General features: G+C 46.5%; 2 protein-coding genes across 2 annotated transcripts in view; both read right to left on the reverse strand.

Annotated features, from left to right (window-relative positions):
* Nucleotides 1–1,277: 1,277 nt before the first annotated feature.
* LOC139292198 (centrosome-associated protein CEP250) lies at nt 1,278–16,714 on the reverse strand. Its single transcript, XM_070914415.1, has 27 exons — nt 16,574–16,714; nt 16,356–16,493; nt 15,987–16,064; nt 15,716–15,786; nt 15,329–15,494; nt 15,108–15,214; nt 13,840–14,205; nt 12,981–13,107; nt 12,761–12,901; nt 12,526–12,674; nt 11,613–11,762; nt 11,134–11,212; nt 10,908–10,985; nt 10,583–10,729; nt 10,387–10,496; nt 10,147–10,288; nt 9,871–10,064; nt 9,661–9,788; nt 6,878–9,435; nt 6,476–6,607; nt 5,004–5,516; nt 4,776–4,880; nt 3,947–4,099; nt 3,537–3,686; nt 2,286–2,342; nt 2,109–2,171; nt 1,278–2,028 (listed from the first exon to the last, which is right to left on the reverse strand). The coding sequence occupies exons 1-27, from the start codon at nt 16,712–16,714 to the stop codon at nt 1,801–1,803; spliced, it is 6,471 nt and encodes a 2,156-aa protein (XP_070770516.1). The 3' UTR covers nt 1,278–1,800.
* Nucleotides 16,715–20,561: 3,847 nt separating this feature from the next.
* LOC139292629 (thrombospondin-type laminin G domain and EAR repeat-containing protein-like) overlaps nt 20,562–23,455 on the reverse strand; it is an 18,538-nt gene continuing 15,644 nt past the window's right edge. The window contains exons 13-15 of the mRNA XM_070914991.1: nt 21,783–21,961; nt 20,797–20,898; nt 20,562–20,715 (exon numbers count right to left, since the gene is read on the reverse strand). Of these exons, the coding sequence (XP_070771092.1) occupies nt 20,562–20,715; nt 20,797–20,898; nt 21,783–21,961 (435 nt within the window). The remainder of the gene's footprint in view (nt 20,716–20,796; nt 20,899–21,782; nt 21,962–23,455) is intronic.

Genomic DNA, 23,455 nt, shown 5'->3' on the forward strand with positions numbered 1-23,455 from the left:
ACAGGTTTCTGGTGTTGGAGCCTTGTAGCCAGACTGCTATTTGCTCTCCAGAGTTCAGGACAAGTAGCAGGATTCTGCTTCAGAGCAGCGTGGTGATGCATCAGGACAAAATCACAGCAAATCAAACCAAAAATACATGAATGGTGTAATAGCACTGATGCTAAATGAGAATGTGTGATTTGGGTGAACTGAACTTTACATCATGTGTTGAGGTTGAATTGTTTGAAGGTCAAAACAGAAATGATTTGTTAAAAAAACACATTATGATGAATCATTTGTCTCTAACGCAACAATTGCATCATGTTTCTGTTGGAGCTCGTTAGCTCTTCACACCTCTGATTGTCTTCATGTGACGCTAATGGAGGCAGGTGTGAAAGGTTTCAGTCATCAGGAGCAGCTAATGGGCTGTTTACATGAGACGTCTAAACAACAGAGTGTGTGTGTGTGTGTGTGTGCGCGCACACATGCATTGTTTGTTGTGCAACTGCTTCTGGCTACAACACAGACTCTGAGGTAACTGTCGTTAATAACATGCTGCTGAGAAGTTAACCTGACGTACTGAGTTTAAACAAGTTTTTACTGAACTGAACGCCAGAGACCACAAATACACTGAACCACTGACCTGAAGTCAGAACCTGAACGACACGTACTGAACTGCGTGTGAACGGTGATGCGTTCACGTACTGAACTGTGTGATGCGTTCACGTACTGAACTGTGTGATGCGTTCACGTACTGAACTGTGTGATGCGTTCACGTACTGTTGTACGTACTGAACTGCGTGTGAACAGTGATGCGTTCACGTACTGAACTGCGTGTGAACGGTGATGCGTTCACGTACTGTTGTACGTACTGCACTGTGTGATGCGTTCACGTACTGTTGTATGTACTGAACTGTGTGATGCGTTCCCGTACTGTTGTACGTACTGAACTGCGTGTGAACAGTGATGCGTTCACGTACTGAACTGTGTGTGAACGGTGATGCGTTCATGTACTGTTGTACGTACTGAACTGCGTCATTCAACTTAAAATCTGATATATTTAGAATATCTACAGTATCTAGAATAAAAAAAACTTTGTTTTCTAATGTTTTTCTTTCAAAACCTTAGAGTCTCTGGAGACTCGAAGTAAGAGTGACGGGATTACAAATGCATTTTCTTCCTCCTCCTCCTTCAGATGCAAACATGACACACAGGATCAAACCAAAGTGCTGTCGGCGCCTCCTACAGGCTGCAGAGGAGACTGTGATGGCGACTAAGAAGAGAGAACAATAATCAAATTAAAATTCAAAACTTTGGTTTTAATTGAACTTAACACAAACACACAGCTGACCTCTGACCTTCACATGAGCCAGACTCACAGCTCAGACTGGAGCATCGTGGGAAACTTAGTGTGTCGTGGCTCAGGGGTCTGACAGAAATTTAAATATAGAATATAAATACAAAACAATAAATAACTCAGTAAACATGTTTTATATACCACATTAAAAACACATCATTGCAAGTAAAAGTCCTGCAAGATTCTGAAACCAGTTGGACCGAGAGATGGGTTCACAGTACGACCTTTGATCACCAACCCTGTGATCAATAAATCAATCAATTCTGTTTGTACCGACTGTCCCAGTGGTTCCTGAACGCAGCGTGCATTAGGATTTGATCTGACTCGATAATGTGACTTGATGGCTGTAAACAGCCAATCAGAAGAAAAAAAACTTGAGCTGTTTCCATGGCGACAGATTGTCTTTGAGCCTGTTTAAGGTTTTTGGTCAAAAGCTTCAGTTAAGAGTTTCTATTTTTCAAGCATCACAATTGGCTGAGGGACATCCTAAGCTCCTCCTCTCTCAGGCTGCGGTCCAATCGCTGCGTCTCAGACTCCAGGACGGACGGGATGGGACGACGTGTGACGGCGGCTAGCGAATCGGTGAGGTCGTGTCTCAGAGAGAGCAGCCACTGGCTGTTTTTGGAGGACTGCTGGATAAACTCCGCCCTCTGCTGCTGATCCACAGCCAATGAGAGGCGGAGCTGACTCACCTGAGGGGAGGAGACAGTGACATCATCAGCATCCACCAGACAACTCCAAACATCTAAAACTTCTTCTGTGGTGCTCTCACCTGGTCCTCCAGCTCCCTCACTCTGCTCTTCAGGCGTTCTTCTTCGGTGGTGTCTGCAGACTCCTGAAAAAACAAAAGCGCTTTACACACACACACACACACACACACACACACACACACACACACACACACACACACACACACACACACACACTGGTGTACCTGTGTGTGTCTCACCTGAGATCTGCTGCTGTCAGTCTGCTGCTGTCTGAACCTGGAACGCTCCGCCTCCACCTGAAACACACAAACATCAAACACAACTCAGTGTGTGTGTACCTGTCTCAGTGTGTGTGTACCTGTCTCAGTGTGTCTCAGTGTGTGTGTACCTGTCTCAGTGTGTGTGTACCTGTCTCAGTGTGTCTCAGTGTGTGTGTGTGTGTGTGTGTACCTGTCTCAGTGTGTCTCTCAGTGTGTGTGTACCTGTCTCAGTGTGTGTGTACCTGTCTCAGTGTGTTTGTACCTGTCTCAGTGTGTGTGTACCTGTCTCAGTGTGTGTGTACCTGTCTCAGTGTGTTTGTACCTGTCTCAGTGTGTGTGTACCTGTCTCAGTGTGCCTCAGTGTGTGTGTACCTGTCTCAGTGTGTCTCAGTGTGTGTGTGTGTACCTGTCTCAGTGTGTCTCAGTGTGTTTGTACCCGTCTCTGTGTGTCTCTCAGTGTGTGTACCTGTCTCAGTGTGTGTGTGTACCTGTCTCAGTGTGTGTGTGTACCTGTCTCAGTGTGCGTGTGTACCTGTCTCAGTGTGCGTGTACCTGTCTCAGTGTGTGTGTGTGTGTGTACCTGTCTCAGTGTGTCTCTCAGTGTGTGTGTACCTGTCTCAGTGTGTGTGTACCTGTCTCAGTGTGTCTCAGTGTGTTTGTACCCGTCTCTGTGTGTCTGTCAGTGTGTGTACATGTCTCAGTGTGTGTACCTGTCCCAGTGTGTCTCTCAGTGTGTGTACCTGTTTCAGTGTGTCTCTCAGTGTGTGTACCTGTTTCAGTGTGTCTCAGTGTGTTTGTACCCGTCTCTGTGCGTCTCTCAGTGTGTGTACCTGTCTGTGTGTGTGTACCTGTCCCAGTGTGTCTCTCAGTGTGTGTACCTGTTTCAGTGTGTCTCTCAGTGTGTGTACCTGTCCCAGTGTGTCTCTCAGTGTGTGTACCTGTTTCAGTGTGTCTCTCAGTGTGTGTACCTGTCCCAGTGTGTCTCTCAGTGTGTGTGTACCTGTCTCAGTGTATGTGTGTGTACCTGTCTGTGTGTCTCTCAGTGTGTGTGTACCTGTCTCAATGTGTGTGTACCTGTCCCAGTGTGTCTCAGTGTGTGTGTACCTGTCCCAGTGTGTCTCTCAGTGTGTGTACCTGTCTGTGTATGTGTACCTGTCCCAGTGTGTCTCTCAGTGTGTGTACCTGTCTGTGTATGTGTACCTGTCCCAGTGTGTCTCTCAGTGTGTGTACCTGTTTCAGTGTGTCTCTCAGTGTGTTTCTGTCTCTCTTCAGTTTTTCTTTCTGATTTTCCAGATGAGAGTTTTTCTTATTCAGTCGTTTCTGTTCCAGCTCCAGTTCAGCAACGAGACGCTGCAGGACCACCAGTCTGTCCCCCACACCCTGCTCACACACACACACACACACACACACACACACACACACACACACACACACACACACACACACACACACACACACACACACACACACACACACACACACACACACACACACACACACACACTTCAGTGAGGCGCTCAGGATGTCCAGATGTGAAAATCATAACATAAACAGTCATAATCTGCCTTTTGCCGCTGCTGTGTTTATATGTGAGTGAAAATGAATTGACAAACTAACCAGCCAATCAGAGACACACTGACCTCGTCTGGATTAGACCCCGCCCACAGGCTCTGTTCCTGTTGGTGGGTTCTCTCCCTGTAGCCAATCAAAGCTGCCTCCGTTTGCTCCAGAGCCAATCGGACACGATCCCTGTCTGTCTCCAGCTCCTCCGTCCTCTGAGTCAGAGTGTACACCTTCACAACAACCAACAACAGCAACACCAACTATGTATTTATTTATTTAATCATTATAAAAACATCTAATACCACTCTGGTGCTTCACTGCAGTTATTGTTGCTAATAGATTTGAGAACTTGAAAATGGTCTCCATCTCTGGCTGCGGCTGTTTAGGATTATAACAGGATGTAGATGAGTCAGCGTCACGTTTTCACACTGCTCTTGTGTTGCTTTTGAGGTGCCATATTAGTTTGCTTTTACAATGATCTAAAATTATGAACAATGTAAAATTATCTGAATTGTTTTTTTTGATCTCATTTCCATTTTTGTTTCATGTGGTTTTTGTGACATATTTAGTGTTTTCTGTTAGTTTCTAACTCAGTAGTGAGGCTTTATTTCTGTTGGAGGATAGAAAGAGAGAAAAACCTGCCTGATCTGTGATCAGACATCTTGTAACGTGCAGCCCGGTGTTCGAACAGGGTTTGAAGAGGGCCCTTTCATTCATCAGGTGAACCACATCGACATGTGACTGAAGTCACCACTTTTAGTGTCAGCTGGTAAAAAAGTGTCTTTGTGTTGTGTGAGCGACTCCTGAGACGCCGTTTTAGACTTTAAAACAGGAGTTACAGAAGAAACATACGAGTCACCTCCTGGTGTGAGTAAAAGTCCAGACTTAGTGTTGCTGGATTTTTACCTCCGCTTCTCTTTGCCTCAGCAGCCTCCCGATCTCCTCTTTCTCCTGCAGCAGAGAGGAGATCTGCTGCTGCTCCTCCCCCTCCTCCTCCTGCTGCTGCTGCTCCTCAGGAAATGATAAACAATCAAACATTTTAATGTCATGACTTTTATAGCGTCTCCTCTTTCCATGAAAAGTATTTTCTATAAAACTTTCTAGGAAAGGACAGAAAGACCTCCTCCCACTCACCTCTCCTCCTCTCTCCTTATCATCTGTCTCTTGGTCTCTCCTCCTCCTCTGTCCGTCTGTCTCCTCTCTTTTCTGTTCCTCCAACATGGCCGCCGTGGCTCCGACCCGACTCAGCTCGACCTGGCTCTCCTCCACCCTGGACCTCCACTCCCTCTCAGTCTCCTCCTCTCTCTCCTTCAGCGTCTGGATTTCTCTTGACAGAGCTTTCAGTTTCACCTCCTGCTCCTCCTCCATCTCTTCCACTCTGCTCCTCCACCACTCCTCCGCCTCCCTCCTCTTCTCCTCTGCCTTCTCCTTTGCCTGTCGAGCCTCCTCCAGCTCTTCCATCACCTCCCTCCTCCTCCTCTCCAGGGCCTTGGCTCTGGCTCTCAGCTCCTCCAGCTCCTCCACCTCCTCCCTCTCTCGTAGCCCCTCCTCCCTGACAGTCCGCAGCTTCTCCTCTCTGAACCTCTCCACCTCCTCCCTCTTCTCCTTCAGAGCGCTCCTCAGGTGCTCCCCCTCTGCGTGGCTCTCCTGAACAACAGAAAGCTTAGCATAAAGACTGGAAACCGAGGGGAACTGCTAGCCTGACTCTGTAGAATACCTCAAACATGATGCATCTCCTTTGTTGTTCTGCTCACTTGTGGAACGGATCTCTAAAGATAAGCATTTTGGCTGTGGCTGTATTTTACTTGATCAGCAGAGGTGGAAGGTAACGAAGTACATTTACATTTAGAACTGTACTTAAGTACAATTTTGAGGTACTTGTTCTTTACTTGAGTATTTCCATTTGATGCCACTTTCTACTTCTCCTCCACTACATGTATCTGATCTGATCTTTGACTCTCTACATCTGACCTCTCACTCTGCAACTTCTCCAAACGTCAACTAGTTCAAAATACTGCAAGACGACTCACAAAATCCAACAGACGAGTCCACTTAACTCCTGTTTCAGCGTCTCTACACCGGCCACCTGCACGCTTTACGATTGACTTTTACTTTGGAATTATTGCATTTAAAGCTCATTTGGGGTTCGCCCCTGATGATATCAAGCTCTTACTAACCCCTCACGAGCCTGAACGCAGCCTGAGATCCTCCCCAGAGGTCTGTTAGTGATTCCTAGGACCTGCAGGAGGACATCAGGCTCTGTCTCCTCTTTTAAAAACTCTTTTTCAGAATTGCTTTCTCTTGAATCGGTTATTCTGCTTTTACTTTACTTGTTTTTACTGTGTTTTAGTAATTCATACCTGGATTGTCATTATTGCTGGATCAGTTCTACTTTCATTTATTTATCGGGTCATTTCTCTTGTTTTTATGTCTTTGCAAAGCTCTACAGTACCATATACATAAACTTGTTATTATTGTATTATGAAACTGCTCTTAAATGAGTTAGTTTCAGTTTATTTGATCTGAACTTCCCCTGCTGCTGACTGAAGAGTGACGGCACGAAGCAACAGAGCTGGTGTCAGTGGGCCCAGCAGGAGGCGCTGTACCTGCAGGAGGAGTTTCAGCTTGCTCATCTCCTCCATCGCGGCCTTCAGACCCTCCCTCATCTGCTGCTTCTCCTCCTCCTTCTCCTTCACCTCCTGCCTCGCTCGTTCTCTGCTCTGACTCAGGTCACACACCTGAAACACAGACGGAGCCCACATGCTAACAAGCTAACATGCTAAAATACAATGGGTTTCATGCAGTGTTTGTGCTGCTAGCATGTTAGCATGTCTGACATGTCCTAATGCGGCCACTGTAGAGATTAAAATCAACCCACGGCCACGTCCCCATGACGACAGCCTCAACGGTGGTCGCCATGGGGACGTGGGCGTGGTTTGTGGTGGTTGTTAAAAACAAAGTGTATATATGAATATTAATATCTGTATATTTATATATAAACTGTGTACCTGACTCTGCAGGGCGCTCAGGCTCACCGCCATCACCTCCACGCTCTGCTGCACTCCTCTCAACTCCTCCTGGGCCTCCTCCCTCCTCCTTCTCTCCTTCTGCACCTCCTCTCTGAGAGCCGTGACCTCCTTCTCCGTCCTCATTAACTTCTCTTGTACCTGCTCCTTCTCCTTCTCTTCCCTTTGTGCCTCCTCTGTGATGACTGTCAGCTCATTCTTGGTCCTCCTCAGCTCCTCCTGTATCTCCTCCCTCTGTCTCCTTTCCTCCTGAGCCTCCTTGCTCCTCCTTACCTCCTGTACCTTGTCCTTGAGGACTGTCATCTCCTCCTGTGCCTCCTTCTTCTCCCTTTGTTCCCTTTTCAACTCCTCTCTGAGAGCCGTCACCTCCTTCTCTGTCCTCATTAACTTCTCTTGTTCCTGCTCCTTCTCCTTTTCTTCCCTTTGTGCCTCCTCTGTGATGACTGTCAGCTCATTCTTGGTCCTCCTCAGCTCCTCCTGTATCTCCTCCTTCTGTCTCCTTTCCTCCTGTGCCTCCTTCTTCTCCCTTTGTTCCCTTTTCAACTCCCCTCTGAGAGCTGTCACCTCCTTCTCAGTCCTCCTCAGCTTCTCCTCCATTTCCTCCTGCTCCCTTTGTTCCCTTACTACCTCCACTCTCCTCCTATTCAGCTCCTCCTGTGCCTTATCCTGCTCCCTCTGCACATCCTCTCTGAGAGCTTTCACCTCCCTCTCCTTCCTCCTCAGCTCCACAGACAGTCCTGCCTTCTCCTCCTCCAGCTCTCTCACTCTGGACCTCCCTCTCTCCTCCACCAGGAGGTACTGACCTCTCTCAGCCTCCACCAGTCTCCCTCGCTCCTCTTTTGCCTCCCTCAGTTCATCCTCCAGCCTCCTCTTCTCCTCCTCTTTACTCCTCAGCACCTCCCCCTGTCCCTCCATTTCTTTCTCCAACCTCCTCTTCTCCTCCCTCACCCTCCTCAGAACCTCCTCATCTCCCTTCCTCCCCTCCTCTGTCTCCTTCAGTTTGTTTTCTAGCCTCGTCTTCTCCTCCTCTGTCCTCCTCAGCTCCTCTCTTTGCTCCTGCGCCTCCTTTTTCATCTCCTCCCACCTGTCCTCTAACCTCCTCCTCTCCTCCCTTGCTCTCCTCAGTGCCTCCCTCTCTTCCTCCCGTTCCTCCTCCACCTCCCTTACTTTCTCCTCCAATCTCCCCTTCTCCTCCTCCACCTCTGTCAGCTTGTTGTCCATCCTCCTCCTCCTCTCCACCTCCGTTCTCCTCAGTGCCTCCCTCTCTCTCCCCTCCTCCTCCCTCTCCTCCAGCGTGGCTCTCAACTGCTGCACCTCCTCCTCTCGATCCTTCAGGATATGGTTGAGTTTTGCCGCCTCCTTTGTGCTCCGCTCTGCCTTCTCCCTCCACTCCTTCATCTCCTGCTCCAGCCTGTCGCGAGCCTCCTCCCTCTCTCTGACTCTCCTCTTCGCTCCCTCATTCTTGGCCCGGGCCTCCTGCAGCTCCCTGGCCTGGGAGGAGATCTTGTTGTCTTTTTCTCCTCCCACCCTCGTTTCTTTCTCCAGGAGTGCCTGGGTTTCTTTCAGCAGTGCCTCCAACTGCTCCTCCCTTGCCTCCTTCTGCTTCAGTTTGTCATTCGCCTCCTGACACTCCCGTGCTCCCTCCTCCTCCCGCTCCTCTGCCAGCATCAGGCGCTCCTTCAGGTCCTCCACCTCCTCCTCCCTCTCCCTCACAGCGCTCATCTGTCGTTCCAGGCTGCGCTCCTTCCGTTCCACCTCCTCCTTCATCTCCTCACACTCCTCCTTGGCCACGTTCAGCCTCACCTTCAGCAGCTCCACCTCCCCCACCTTCTCCAACAGCCCCCCCTCCACGTCCTCCTTTTCGTCTCGCAGTCTCTCCTTCTCTCTCCTCTCCTCCTCTCTGCCCTGCTCTAGTTTGGAGGTTTCTTTTCTCAGTCTGTTAATCTCTCCCTCCACCTCCTCCACCCTCCTCTTCCATCTCTCCACCTCTACTGCTTCACTCCTCAGTTGCTCCACCTCCTCCTTTTCTCCTTCTAATCTCTCTATCCGGTCGCAGAGCGCCTCTATCTCTCCGTCCCTCTTCACCTCCTCCTCTTTAAACCTGACCTGGGTCCTGTTCACCTCCTCTTCCAGTCTCTCCCTCTCTCCCTCCGCCCGCTGTATTCTGTCTATCATGTGGCTGATTTGTGCCTCCTTCTCGGTCACCTCCTCCCTCAGTTTCTCCACCTCTCTTTGTCTCTCCTCCTCCTCCTCCGTCAGTCCCTCTATGCGCCTCCTCAGCGCCTCCACCTCTCCGTCCCTTGTCCCCAGCTCCTCGCTCAGAGCCTCCCGCTCTCTCTGCCAGGCCTCCCTCTCCTCCTTCTTCTCCTCTTCCTCCTCCTCTTCCCTCCTCCTCCTCAGCTCCTCCGCCTCCTTCATCAGCCTCTCAGTCTCCTCCCTCAGCGTCACCCTCTCCTCCTCACTCCTCTCTCTCCTCTCCCTCTCGTCTTCTCTCCCGGCCGTCGCTCTCTGCAGCTCTCCTCTCAGACACTGGATCTCCCCTTCAGACAGAAAACACGGGTAAAACTGCAGTAATACACACAGATACTACCACTACTACTGCTACTGCTGCTTTTAAAGGTGTTTTTGGAAGTTTCTCCTGTGAGGACAGGAGGAGTCGTCTGCTGTTTAGACCCCTGAGGCAGATCTAAGATCAGACTTTATAAACCTGGACTGGAGCGACAGATGTGATCCGTGTGTGTTTAGCGCCACCTTCAGTCTCTCACCGTGCAGCGTCTCTTTGGCCTGCTGCAGAGTGTGCAGGTGTGTGTGCAGCTGACACCTGTCCACCTCCGACTGTGACAGCTGCTTCTGCTGCTGACTGAGCTGCTGGTGGAGAGACACTGACAGAGACCTGCAGGAGGAGAGAGAGAGCACAGAGTACATGCGGCCTGTATAAACTCATACTGTGCTCTATCATCAGGTGTGTTCTCTACCTGAGCTCCTGCAGCTCGTCCTCCAGCTGCTCCCTGAGTCTCTGCAGACTGTCCTGCTCCTCCTGCAGCCTCCTGCTCTCTCTCTGCTGCTCCTCCTGCTGCCTGTCTCTCCTCCTCACCTCCTCCACCACCTGCCGCAGCTGCTCCTGCGCCTCCTTCAGCTCCCCACGCACCGAGGCATGCTGGGAGGACAGCTGAGGACCACACACATCATAAATGATACATCATACAGGTATGATCATCACTGTCACATGACCGTCACCTCCTCCTCTTTACCTCCTCCAGCTGTCCTCCATCCCTCTCTCTCTCCTCCATCAGGGAGACCAGCTGTCTCTCCCTCTCCTCCACTATTCTCTCCATCTCTCCCTCTCTGTCTCTCATCTGACGGACGGTGTCGGCCTCCGCCTCTCTCTGCATTCTACACCACAAAACAGAAAAGAACGTGTTTTAAAGGGTTCATATTTGAGATGAAAAGGATTAAAAGGTACAAACGTTGTGTCGTGAAACCAGACCCACCTGAGCTGGCTGCAGTCCAGGTTCAGGGTCTTGACCTCTCTCTGCAGAGAGCTGGCCTCTGACCTCAGAGCCTGCAACTGTGATTGGCTGTCTGACAGCTCACTCTCCAGCTGGAAACACACACATGAAGAGAGTAAAGTGATGACGAACAGGAGCGTTTGAGAGAGAGAGAGAGAGGGAGAGCGAGCAGCGGTACCTGCAGCAGCTGTTTGTTCAGCTCTCTCTTGTCTGAGGCCAGAGCCGAGTTCAGGGCGGCCATCTTGTCCAGAGCGTCCCGTCCCTCCTCCACCTCCCGCTTCAACACACACTCAGAGGACGAGAGACGCAACACACTCTCCCTGGACTGGAGGGGGGAGAGTGAATCATCATATACGCACAGACACACAGCAAGACGTTTGTAACATCATGAACTCACAACGTGATGAAAACAAACTGATGACAGACGCAAAGACGTTACTTTGATGCTAATAGATTTTGAATGCAGATATTGCACATATTACTCTATGAAGTAGTAAATGTACCTTCTGCAGGGCGTCTCTGGTGTCAGCAGCTTCATCCTCTGCTCTCTGTCTGTCCAACTGCTGTCTCTCTAACGCCCCCTACAGGAAGACAGAGCAGACAGGGACAGATGGAAAGACAGACAGACAGACTCTGTTTTATCGGTTTCACAGGAAAATGAGGCAGAAAATGCATAAATGGAAGAATGTTTCTGTCACTGAATGACAGAAACTACAGCATGTTCATCACCTTCAGAGTGTGGATCTCCATACGGTGGACAGTTTCTCTCTCAGTCAGCTGGACGTTCTCCAACAGTTCAGTCTCAACTCTGAAACAAAACCAGTCCAGCATCTGATGGATTAAACAGCAGCACGACTCCGACATCTGTTCATCAACACGACCGGGAAACGTCGTCCTCAACTCTTATGACATCTTTCATACTTACACGTCACTACTGTGTGTGTGTGTGTGTGTGTGTGTGTGTGTGTGTGTGCGTGTGTGTGCGTGTGTGTGCGTGTGCGTGTGTACAAACAAACTAATCTTTATAACTGCATGTAAGTTCAGAGGTCTGGAACAACAGTACTGAGGATTTAAGATCAGATACAAAAACGTTTTATAATGAACATTTCTGCTTACGACAAGAATGTTTAAGACCTTTGTCTTTCAAACGTAGACGTTTAGACCTGGGGGGGTCTGCAATCTGCTGCCTTAAGAACAGAGTAAAATACCGTCTGTGTGTTTCTGCCTCCAGCTGTCTGTTTCTCTCCTCCTGTCTGTCTCTCTCCCTCCTCAGCCTGTCGCTCTCTCTCTTCACCTCCTCCTCCCTCCTCTGCACCTCCTCCACCTGCAGATGCAGCGAGGACGACGCCTCACGCTCCCTGAGAGACATATACATACATACGTATAACCACCCACACGTTTCGCTGTAAATTAAAACCGACAGACCTGTTTCAGTTTGAAATGTTAAAATATAAATCTGAAATCTGAACGTGTGTTCAAAGGTAGCAGACACAGATTCACTCTCTGTGTGACACAAACTGACACAGAGAGGAAACATGCTTTTTGTGTGAATGAGAACTACAGCAGATCTGGATTCACCGTTTGGGATCATTTACTTACGTTGTGACTGCTGGAGGTTTCAGTAGACTGAGGTGATGTGTTTCCTTGTGACAAACTGAAGTGTCTGAATCAAACACCATAACAACCCATCTTTGATTGTTAATTCACAAGCTACATGTCAGAATGTTTGTCATATGTGCAGTTTTTTTAATCTTTATGTCCATTTTTACATTCAGGGTGACTGTGCTTTTATTCTGAAGGATTTAGGCACAAAGTAAATTTCCCCTTTGAATGTATTTTTTCTGATTTTCGTCTTCATCTTTTAGACTCGAGAGAATCCACTCTGCTTTTTACAGAACAAAGACTTTGAGTTTATGACAAAAGCTTTGAACACTTGAATCCTGTATATTCATTCACTTACTGTTCAACAGAATGATCTTTAGTTGTAACTCCTCAGCTCTCTACTTCTTATCTGTTCAGTGAATCCAGTATTTTGTCAAAACATTTATTAAAGTTTTGGTATGAACACTAAATGAATGGTAATTCCAGAATCAATGGATGAGTGTGTGTGTGTGTGTGTACCTGCTCAGTGTGTTCAGAGTGTGTGTGAGCTCCAGCTGTGTGTGTTGTGTGTGTGCGTGCAGCTGCTGGTTGTCGTCCTCCAGCTGTTTCAGTCGGCGCTGCAGAGCTGAGTTCTCCTCGCTGAGCCGCCGCAGAGATAGCCCCGCCCCCTGACACACACACACACAGATATCAGATTAACCCCTCCTTGACCTCTGACCTGCAGTAGAAGTTCCTGTTCCTGAGTGTCACTGACCTGCAGTTCCTCGTGTCTCCACTGCAGGGCGCTCTCAGTGTGAGACAGGACAGACAGCAGGGAGGACAGATCCAGACTGAGGACGCTGTCTGAGGAGACGCACAGAGACCGGCTGCCGCTGCTGCTGTTCAGGACTCTGGACTGAAGACAACACACACAGTGACCTCTGACCTCTGAGACCTCAGCAGGTCTCCCTCCATCTTTAATGATCCTGACTCACCAGTTTGATCACAGCCTGACTGACAGACTGCAGGCTCCTCTCTGTGTCTCCATGTCTCTCTACCTCTCGCTCTCTCTCCTCCCTCTGACCGTCCTCCGCCTGCAGCGAGCGAGAGAGCTCCGCAATCCTGAGAGAGACAGAGACAGGGAGACAGAGAGACACAGAGACAGAGAGAGAGACAGGGTGATAGAGAGAGAGACAGGGAGACAGAGACAGAGAGACACAGCGAGACAGTTATGTTGACTCATTGTGTCGCCACAGTCAACATGTGTTCGCCTAATTAATTCATTCTTAAATTATGACTGAAACCTATTTTGAGGTCACAGTGACCTTTGACCTATGATTCAGAAGCATCACCTATTGGTCACAATCTCCTCGCAGATGACCGCCCCCCCCTGCTCGAGGTTTCTGCCACTGTCTCCATAGTGCTTCTCGTGGTGGGACCTGTTGGTCTCTGTAGTAACAGTATAAATAGTCGGTCTAGACCTGCTCTGTTTGTAAAGTGTCATCAGATCACTTTATGTGATTTGATTATATAATTAAAATTGAAATGAATCGAATTTAAAATTGAATTCTGTTCCTGAGTGACCTTTGACTTTTGTCCCACGAATGGGACATCGGACAACCCGAAAACATAATGCCTCCAGTCGCCCGTGCAGAGGCATAAAAACTGCCCGCAACTGCATTGTGGGTAATGTAGGTGTCAGATTTTGACAAAGAAGAAGAATGTGTGAAATAAAAAAGATCGATTTTTTACATCTGTGGAACGCAGCGTGTTGCATCACTCGGTCCCTGATGCAAGCATGAAGCTAATGCTAACTAAAAGCATGAAGATCAGAGAAGAAGAAGAATGATTTACCGTTCATTCAGCTGTAACACTTCAGTCTCATGAAGAAGCTTCAACTCTGACATCTCTCGCTCCTTCTCCTCCTCGGCCTCCTCCTCTTTGTTCTCCAGCTCTCCCAAAGTGAAAGTTCCCAGGGTGGAGGAGGAGATGGCAGGAGGAACAGCTGGTGAGGAGTCCGCAGGAGGGAGGACCAGGGTGGAGGACAGAGGAGAACAGGAGGAAGAGGGAGGGAGGTCAGAAGGGAGGAGAGGGGGAGGCAGAGAGGAGAAGGGTTTGATGGGAGGAGCGCTGAGCCTCAGGGAGGAGGAGAGAGAGTCACAGCTGGAGAGGAGCGAGGAGGAGAGACGAGAAAACTCCGCCCTCAACTGCCACAGATCCCTACAGACAGAGACAGGTTGGTCAACTAGTAACATGTTGGTCAACTCGGATCGGGTTGGTCAACTAGTAACATGTTGGTCAAATCGGATCGGGTTAGTCAACTCGGAATGTGTTGGTCAACTCGGATTGGGTTGGTCAACTAGTAACATGTTGGTCAACTCGGATCGGGTTGGTCAACTAGTAACATATTAGTAACATGTTAGTCAACTCGGATCGGGTTGGTCAACTAGTAACATGTTAGTCAACTCGGAACGTGTTGGTCAACTAGTAACATGTTAGTCAACTCGGATTGGTCAACTAGTAACATGTTGGTCAACTCGGATCGGGTTAGTCAACTCGGAATGTGTTGGTCAACTCGGATTGGGTTGGTCAACTAGTAACATGTTGGTCAACTCGGATCGGGTTGGTCAACTAGTAACATGTTAGTCAACTCGGATTGGTCAACTAGTAACATGTTGGTCAACTCGGATCGGGTTAGTCAACTCGGAATGTGTTGGTCAACTCGGATTGGGTTGGTCAACTAGTAACATGTTGGTCAACTCGGATCGGGTTGGTCAACTAGTAACATGTTAGTCAACTCGGAACGTGTTGGTCAACTCGGATCGGGTTGGTCAACTCGGAACATGTTAGTCAACTCGGAACGTGTTGGTCAACTCGGATCGGGTTGGTCAACTAGTAACGTGTTGGTCAACTCGGAACGTGTTGGTCAACTCGGATCGGGTTGGTCAACTCGGATCGGGTTGGTCAACTCGGAACGTGTTAGTCAACTCGGAACGTGTTGGTCAACTCGTAACGTGTTAGTCAACTCGTAACGTGTTGGTCAACTCGTAACGTGTTGGTCAACTCGTAACATGTTAGTCAACTCGTAACATGGTAGTCAACACACACACAGTCTGATGTACCTGTCGGCGGCGGTTTTGACGGTGTGACAGTGTCGCCTCAGAGAGACCACAGCCCTCCAAACTGACAGCAACCGAGCCTGCTGCTGACCCACATGACCTGACTGACACTGGACACACACACACACACACACACACACACAGTCAGTCTAAAGCTGGTTTAGTCAGAAGATCCACCTCATCATCACACAACAATCCTAGAAGAGTAAAACCAAACTGCAGACCTCCCTCTGTCTCTGCCAATCATCCTCTCTCTGCTCCGCCTCCTCCACAGCTTTTGTCCAATCAGATGTCAGCTTTTGGAGGTCCTCCCTCAGGGCCTGGTTGGCCTGCTCTGATTCGCTGAGCTGCTCCCGAAGGAGAGTGTTTGTCTCAGCCAGACTGACTGACCTGAAAAGACACACACAAACACAGACAGGTGAGACACACATGCACGCACACACACACACACTGACAGGTGAGACACAGACAGACAGGTGAGACACACACACCAACAGACAGGTGAGACACACAGACAGGTGAGACACACACACAGACAGGTGAGACACAGACAGACAGGTGAGACACACACAGATAGGTGAGACACACACACAGACAGGGCTGATACACACCTCTGTTGTTCCTCCTCCAGTCTGATGAGGGCGCTCTCCAGAGAGTTACTGTGTTCATCTCTGACCCTCCGCTACAAAACAAACACACACACACACACACACACCAACATCTGGACTACTGCAGTAACAGTGTAGTACTGCAGGTGGTACTGTAGTAGTTAACACCTTATCAAAGAACTCTTCTGTATTCATGTTAACTTGTGTCTTTTCAGATTGAACTAAGTAGTACTGCAGTAGTAGCAGTAGTACTGCAGTAGTAGTTGAGTCTGACCTCAGTGTTGAGCAGCTGTGTGTGTTGATCCTGCAGCTGCAGCTCCAGATGTTGACATCGATCTCTGTACTCCAACACCTGCAGACAGTAACAACTAAATGTTGTTTTATCTACATAAATAAATTCTGAAGGAATTCTTGTTTAAAAAAAAAAAAAAGGAACCATTAAGTGGATCAATAATGTATCAATGATACTCAGCAGACTAATGCGACTTCTTCAACTACAGCTGCTGATAACAAGCTAATGTTACTTTTGCTACTTCTGTTATTACTCATCTTATAGCCACACACACACACACACACACACACACACACACACACACACACACACACACACCCCCCCCCCCCCCCCCCCCCCCTCTGGTCTCACCTTGTTCTGCAGTCGGTGGATGAGCAGAGCCTGTCTGGCCTCCCTCTCTCTCCCCTCCCTCACCCTCCTCTTCCACTCCCTCTGCTCCCCCTCCACTCGCAGAGAGAGGGCGAGCGAGGGAGACACTGACTGGCACAGCTGGGGAGAGAGAGAGATGAAATGTTTGATTGATCCTGATGATCACATAGCCTCCTCCCCCCACTCCTCCCCCGCCTCACCCTATCATTGAGAGCTCTGCTCCTGGACTCCAACTCCTCTCTCTCTGCTCGACTCTCTGCCAGCTCCTCCTGCAGGCGACACACTTCCTGTTTAAGCCCCGCCTTCTCCTGCTGCCACTCAATCAGCAGCCTTGACTCCATGCTGACAGGTGGATCCTGGACAGAGACGCAGCACATGTCAGTAAAGACCTGACAGAGACATGTTTGTGTCCACCCGAGACACTGTGAAATGTCCCAAACACTCCCAAGTCACTTGTTCAGGAAACATGTTGCTTTACGTAACGGAATAACGCAGAAGAACGGCCGGCCAACAAACTCTCATCAGTATTTGATATCCCTCTGAAAACGCAGTTTTATGTTTTATCGTCAGCAGTATTTGATATCCCTCTGAAAACGCAGTTTTATCGTCAGCAGTATTTGTCTGCTTGTGCAGGCAGGCTGCTTTTTGGTGTAAGTGTGAAATGTATGCAACATGCCCGAATCAGAACCAGAAATACTTTATTGATTATTCTCTCCACCAGCATGTTTTACGTTTTTACTTTTTGTTTCTTTTTTCATTTTGTAGTACATTTACTCAAATACTGTACTTACAAACAGATTTGAGGTACTTGTACTTTCTACTTCATGACATCTCAGAGGGAAATACTACATGACCCTCTTACACATGCGTCTTCAGGTCTACTGACGAAGTCTGGGCCGGACTGGATTCTGTCTGTATCTCTGTGATCCACTATGACGAACAGAGCCCAGGTGGACAAAATAACAGAAACACCACCGGTTATCCACTGCTCCTCTAAACGGCCCGTCAACCGAACCTTCATCTCTTTCCATCATAGTCTTCACAGAGTGTGTTGTGTTCCTGTCAGTACATAATCAGCTTGTATTGAGTGTTAATCCTGCTGTTAAACTGCAGAGACAGCAGAAGATCTAACCTGTTAAACAGGTTCAAAACCCGACCAGAACCGGGCAGAACCGGTTCTAACGGCTGCATTAATGACCGCCAAACTGCGACAGAAAAGTGACACATTATAGACAGGGATACATTTACCGTTAACAGCCAGTTTATAGTGGAACTAATGTAAACTCCAGCGTCCAGTTAGCCTGTTAGCATGCTAACAGCAGGGAAACAAACGGTGAATAAAGTGAATAAAGTTCGTACCTGCGGACGCTGCAGCTGCTGCACGAGCTTCACTCACAAAACCAACATTTAAACATTTAAAACTACAAATGCGACAGTCCGCTTCACTCCTTCAGCTAACACAACCTGTTGCTGTTAGCTCATTCAAACCAGGAAACCTGACCTTTCACCCCGGAAACTGAGGGATCACGTGACCGGAAACAACTCTTAAATTCAAACAGCGACACCTGTCGAGGAGAAATAAGTAAAATACAAAAATAAATCAAACAAAAAAGACTTCAAATGTATATTTTGAATTTAAAAAAACTAATTGAAAGGATATAAGTGACTTCCTCCTACTTATGCTAATGTTTAGGAGGAAAAACTCTCAAGTGATCACATGATTAATCACTTATATTTTCCCAGTGATGATATTCTGCAAAAATTTAAATGTAATATAAAGTTTTTAGAAAAATCTCATTTTATTTTTGTAAATCTTTAATCTCCAGCAGCAATTAACACGTAACAAAACTATAATATTCATCTCATGATGTATAGATATATAAATAGGGATAAAATCATAGGAAACTGGCTGGAAACAGAAATAAAACCAAACTGGAGCAGAAGATAACAACATCAGATAAATATCATAGTAATCAGATAATAAGGAGAATTTATTACCACATAAAGATGCAAATAGTTGGCTAAACTAATATTCTGAAATATAAATTCTGCCTCAGATAACTAATTATTAATCATGAACAATAATATATTATTACTCCAAAACATGTCTTTTGTACTGCAGTCATCTAGGATTTATAAGCAAACACAACACAAATATAATAAATTACTGTTTTGCTATACAATAATATGAGATGAGAGTCCATTCGTCTCTAGTGGTGTAACAACATCTGATTCATGAACATTATCACAGAGCCATTAATATTCAGTTTTAACCAGAAGCAGTTGACCTGGAGAAAAAAATATTTTTACAAAAGCTTTTCTTTGGTTTTACAGAAAATTGCTGCATCACATGACAATCATACATTCTGCTTCAATAAATCAGAATATCTGAACAAGTTTGAATTAATATTTTTCTGCAGCAGATCTGATTCTCATAATAGCTTATCAATTCTTTATTTTTACTTTAGTTAAAAAGTAATACTAAAGTGTACTCTTACTTTGAAAATGCACCATTCTGAGGACGTGGTCACAACAGCAATTATAATTGCAAAATTACTCTAATCAGTTAATTTAAACAGAATCACAGCAATCTGTAGATCTGTAGAACTTTGAAAAGCAAATTCACCCTGTTGACCAATAAGAAGCCGACCTGACAGACCCGAGCTCTGAGTGGACGGAGAGCCGGAGAGTCCAACATGGAGGAAGCTAGCGTAGCTGATTAGCTGTGTGTCTCCATTTGTAAACACGTCTCTGGAATAAACTGAACTTACTGTTCAGTTAGCAACTGAGCTAGCTAAGACTTTTAGATGTATTTAGATGTTTTAGATGTAGTTAGCAACTGAGCTAGCTAAGTTGCTAACTAGCGCTTACTTTTTTTCAGTTTCCTTTAGTTTTCTTTCATGAGTATCGGTCCATATGTCGTTGAGAGAAAATTACAGAATGAATTGAAGTCTGAAATACATCGAAAAGTCTTAAGTTAGCAAGCAACCTAGCTTGGCAAGCTACAGAGAGCAAAAGTTATGACATCACTTCCTGTCCAGCCTCTGCTTCACTAGCTTCTGTAACTCTCTTTTATCGATCTTTCAGTAAAAATTAAGTTTACTTTCCATATTGTGAGAGAAACCAGCTCCACTACAGCAGCTGCTAACAAGTTAAAACCTTTGTGTTTATTTTAGCCTGCTTCATTTCAAAAGGACAACTTATGAACTTTCTGTGCCACTACCTGGTCTAAAGCTCTCATTATACTTCTGTTAGCAGCCTGTGGTGATGACACGAGGTCAGGAGGAAGCTGACAGATACTCTGAGTGGTGAGTGTTTTTATTGGAGCTGTGTCACTTTAGTGGTTTCAGTGACCTTTTCCTGACGAGGTGGTTTCACTGCAGGGATGAAAGTGAGACCCACTCCACCCCGGTGTTCAGTGTCTGTCTGTTGGATTTTGGGCTAGACCTTTGTGTTAATGTTTGTGATGATGTGATCCTTCCCAACGGTTTTCCTCATTTCAAACGTTTTCTTCTGTCCTCGTCAGCAGAGCTTGACGTGACTTTTTGTAAACCACTTCTATTGAAGAAAAGTGCAACATGTCAATAATGTTAGTTATTATGTTTATATGTATATTATATAGTTATTATGTTAGTTATATTATTGTTAGGGTTAGACCACAAACAAATACAAACCAAAGGTTCCGGTTTTCATGGTTGTAAACCTGAAGGGGATTTTGTGCTGGACCTTTGTGTAGTTGTTAATGATTATCAATGATGATCATTGAAAAAAACATTTTCTTTCAGTACAAAGTTTTTCTTTGCCCACTCGGGGCGCCGTCCTTATTAGCAGAGCTTATCATGACTTGACTTTTAATAAACTATTTAAGTGCTACATGTATAAATCAAGTTTATTATCATTAGTTTTAGAGGTTGTAGAGCCCTGAAGAGAACGTATCTGGAACAATATCTAAGCAGGATTCAACTCCTGAAACTTCTTCCACAGGCTGAAGGTGTGAAGCATCTCGAACTCTGAAGACTTTGCTCAGTTCTGAAAAGTTATTTTGCAGTTTGAGGACCTTGCTGAGCCTGGAGGTGATGGTGGTTGAGTCTTGCAGAAGATTTGAAGGTTTAAATGTCGAATCTTCTGCTGAGTATTTCTGAAGTCGAAGCTCCTCACAGAGACTGAAGTCTGAAGTCTGAGTTTCATTCAGTAGGTCCTGAGTTTGAAGACCTTGCTGAGCCTGGAGGTGGCGCTGGAGTAGACGAGGAAGAAGCCTTCATCGGTGCTGAAGTGTTCCCAGTCTCTGCAGCCGAACGTTGGCAGACTGTGAACCGGAACGAAGCCCTCATAACCCTGCCACCTGAAAACACAGAAGATACAGAGATAATAACCTGCAAATACACAAAGTCGCCACAGACAACCTCTGACAGGAAGTACGAACCTGTAGACGACACTGTTCAGAGAGTACGAGCTGCCGTCATGAGAGTTGGCCACGACCAAGAACTTCTCCTCTCCGATGGTGAAGAACTCCCAGTCCACCGCGCTGAACACAACAACAACAACAACAACAACATATTAAAACATCACAGTCTCTTAAAATGTTCCAATGTTTTGTGTTGTTTTTGCTCTCAGATCTCAATCCCGATCAGTAAATGATTGCAGGGTCTACTGGTCACTGAGGTTTGTATATCTCAGACCAGCACTGTGCATCACTGTGAGTGTTTGTGAATAAGAGACAAAACAAGTACTTTGGATAAAAGCGCTTTAGATGATGATGATGATGATGATGATAGTTACAGTTTAAGGTGAAGAACTTAAAGCAGTTGAAGTGTCAGTTGAAGATGAAGCTCTGAAGGGTTTAAAGTCTAATGTAAGAGCTGAAAGCAGTTGAACTGTTGAATAGTACGGGATGAAAGTCCTTAAATGATCAGATTAAATGTAGCAATGAAAGCAGTTGAAACTCTTTTGGAGCTGAAGAACCAGAGATAGTTGGGGAGTGATCACTGTGAGGAGTTGAAGTGTCCATAAGTTCAGAAGCTGAAGAGTCAGATTCACCCAAACCAGACTTTTCACTGTTGGTCAAATATATAATCCTGCCAAACTCCACTGGAACTGCTGGGAACATCTGGATTTAAGTGCACTGAACTCCTAAATGGTGCCAGAAATCTAAAGGAAATCAACAGCTGTTTTAACAGAGTTAAAGTGTACCAGGTGTGCCTTTTCTTCTAACAGCCGGACACATCACGTACTTACTACTGATTTTACCTTTTGATGCAGGTGCCATTTTTGATTTTTTCACCAAAGCACTGCTCCGTTGATTTTCGTTTGAAGGATATTATTAGAAAACATGTTGGAGGGACAGTGCGGTCTGGCTTTAAGACAGGTATACAGGTTACAAACCCCCGGTGTGCTGAGCAGGTTGGTCACCTGTGTGTGAGGATGTCCTGGAAGCGGATGAAGGTCTGTGTGAGCGTGTTGAGTTCGTACACGGTGGAGTTGATGCTGTAGAGACTCGGACCGTGGTCTGAAACCTTCTGACTGTTGGCGACGGCCAGAAAGAACCTGCCGTCGATCTGAAACGTCTCCCAGTCCGTCGCTCCCACCGTCTGCAGAGAGGAACAAACTCAGAGAACTCAGATATGAAGAGTAACCACCATTAAAACTTTACTCGACTCTGCTGACTGAAAAGGTAGAATTACTTTTTCACAATAAACACAAACACCATGATGTAAAATCTCAACAACTACTGGTCAGATTTCCACTGAATGTATTGTTGATATTCATGTTCCCAGAGGAAAAATGTTATTTATTTCGGTGACCCCCTGACCTTTTGTCTAGCGCCACCAGCAGGCAAAAATATCCACTTTTACACAAGAAATCAAATATTCATTGACATATTCAGGACTCAGATTGTCCTGATCTCCTTCCTGCTCTCCAGAGGATGAACGCTTCAGATTTTAAAGACTCCACGATCTGATTCTGAAGTGCTTGTCAGATTGTCGAAAACCTTTTCTGATGGCAGAAAAAGTTGTTTGCATCTAACAACTTATAATTTTTGTAACAGTGATTAATCAGGCGTGCAGCGCCGAAGGGGCTTGAGATCCAGTCAAGAACGAGTCCAAACAGGACAACTCCCGTTTGGAGTCCAAGTAAAAAATGGGAGTTGAGTTAAGACCAAATTCAAATTGGCTCAAGATCAAATCAAGACAGAGTCAAACATGGGGATCAAGACTGAGTCAAAACTGAGTTCAAAGGTGATTCAGATCGAGTCAAGACAAGTTCTAATGGGGTCTAAACTTGAAACAAAAATAGGGGTCAAGACTGAGTCTAAATGGGCTCTAGATCGAATTCAGACGAAGACCAACTGAGTTTAATTTTTTTCTGGGGGACTTTGTGCTCGTGACTGCAGTATTTCTAAAATCCTGGTTCCACTGCACCTTCCTCTCAAATCATATTTCTTCCATTTTAAAGAACTTTTGGATACATCCAGGTTGTCGCTTGTTTTAAATATCGTACACGATTAGAAAAGTCTTCAGTCTTCAAAAATCATCAGTCTGTATCATCCTGTAGAGGACGCCAGCAGGGTTTTTATTCATGTTACCAACCTGTGAACCAGGCTGAGATGTATTTGTGGAAGTATTACACGCAGTGGCAACAGTGGAGTCATATGTGCTCCTGGCTGTGACTGTTTCTGTCAGAAGTTGAATTAAAGGTTTTTTGTGGTTTTAAAATCCAATAAAAGTCTTCAGTCAGATGATCCACCATGACGGATGGACGAGTCCAAACAGTCTGCTGCTGGAAACCCCCTCACACACACACACACACACACACACACACACACACACACACACACACACACACACACACACACATTAATTACACTCCTCTGGTTTCCTGTGTTTTAATTGGAGGGTTTGGTTTCCTTTTTAATCAGAGCTTCATGAACTGAGCAGAAGAAATAAAAACACATTTCCATAAATGTGAAAGTGATTTTACAGACGTGCTTTCATGTGAACGCCTGTCATCACTTTACTGTTTTACTTCTGTTTGACCTTTTACTGCAGGACGTCCTGCCGTCAGCTTTATTACAGCTCAGCTGT

The sequence above is a fragment of the Enoplosus armatus genome, chromosome 11 (genome assembly GCF_043641665.1).
Source record: "Enoplosus armatus isolate fEnoArm2 chromosome 11, fEnoArm2.hap1, whole genome shotgun sequence".
NCBI classification, from domain to species: Eukaryota; Metazoa; Chordata; class Actinopteri; order Centrarchiformes; family Enoplosidae; genus Enoplosus; species Enoplosus armatus.

Coding starts and splice junctions, on each gene's coding strand:
- LOC139292198 (XM_070914415.1), bottom strand. CDS start 16,714: ATGGAGTCAAGGCTGCTGATTGAGTGGCAGCAGGAGAAGGCGGGGCTT. Junction 16,494..16,573: donor GCAGAGCTCTCAATGATAGG/GTGAGGCGGGGG, acceptor CTCTCTCCCCAG/CTGTGCCAGTCAGTGTCTCC. Junction 2,029..2,108: donor TGAGGGAGCTGGAGGACCAG/GTGAGAGCACCA, acceptor TCCTCCCCTCAG/GTGAGTCAGCTCCGCCTCTC.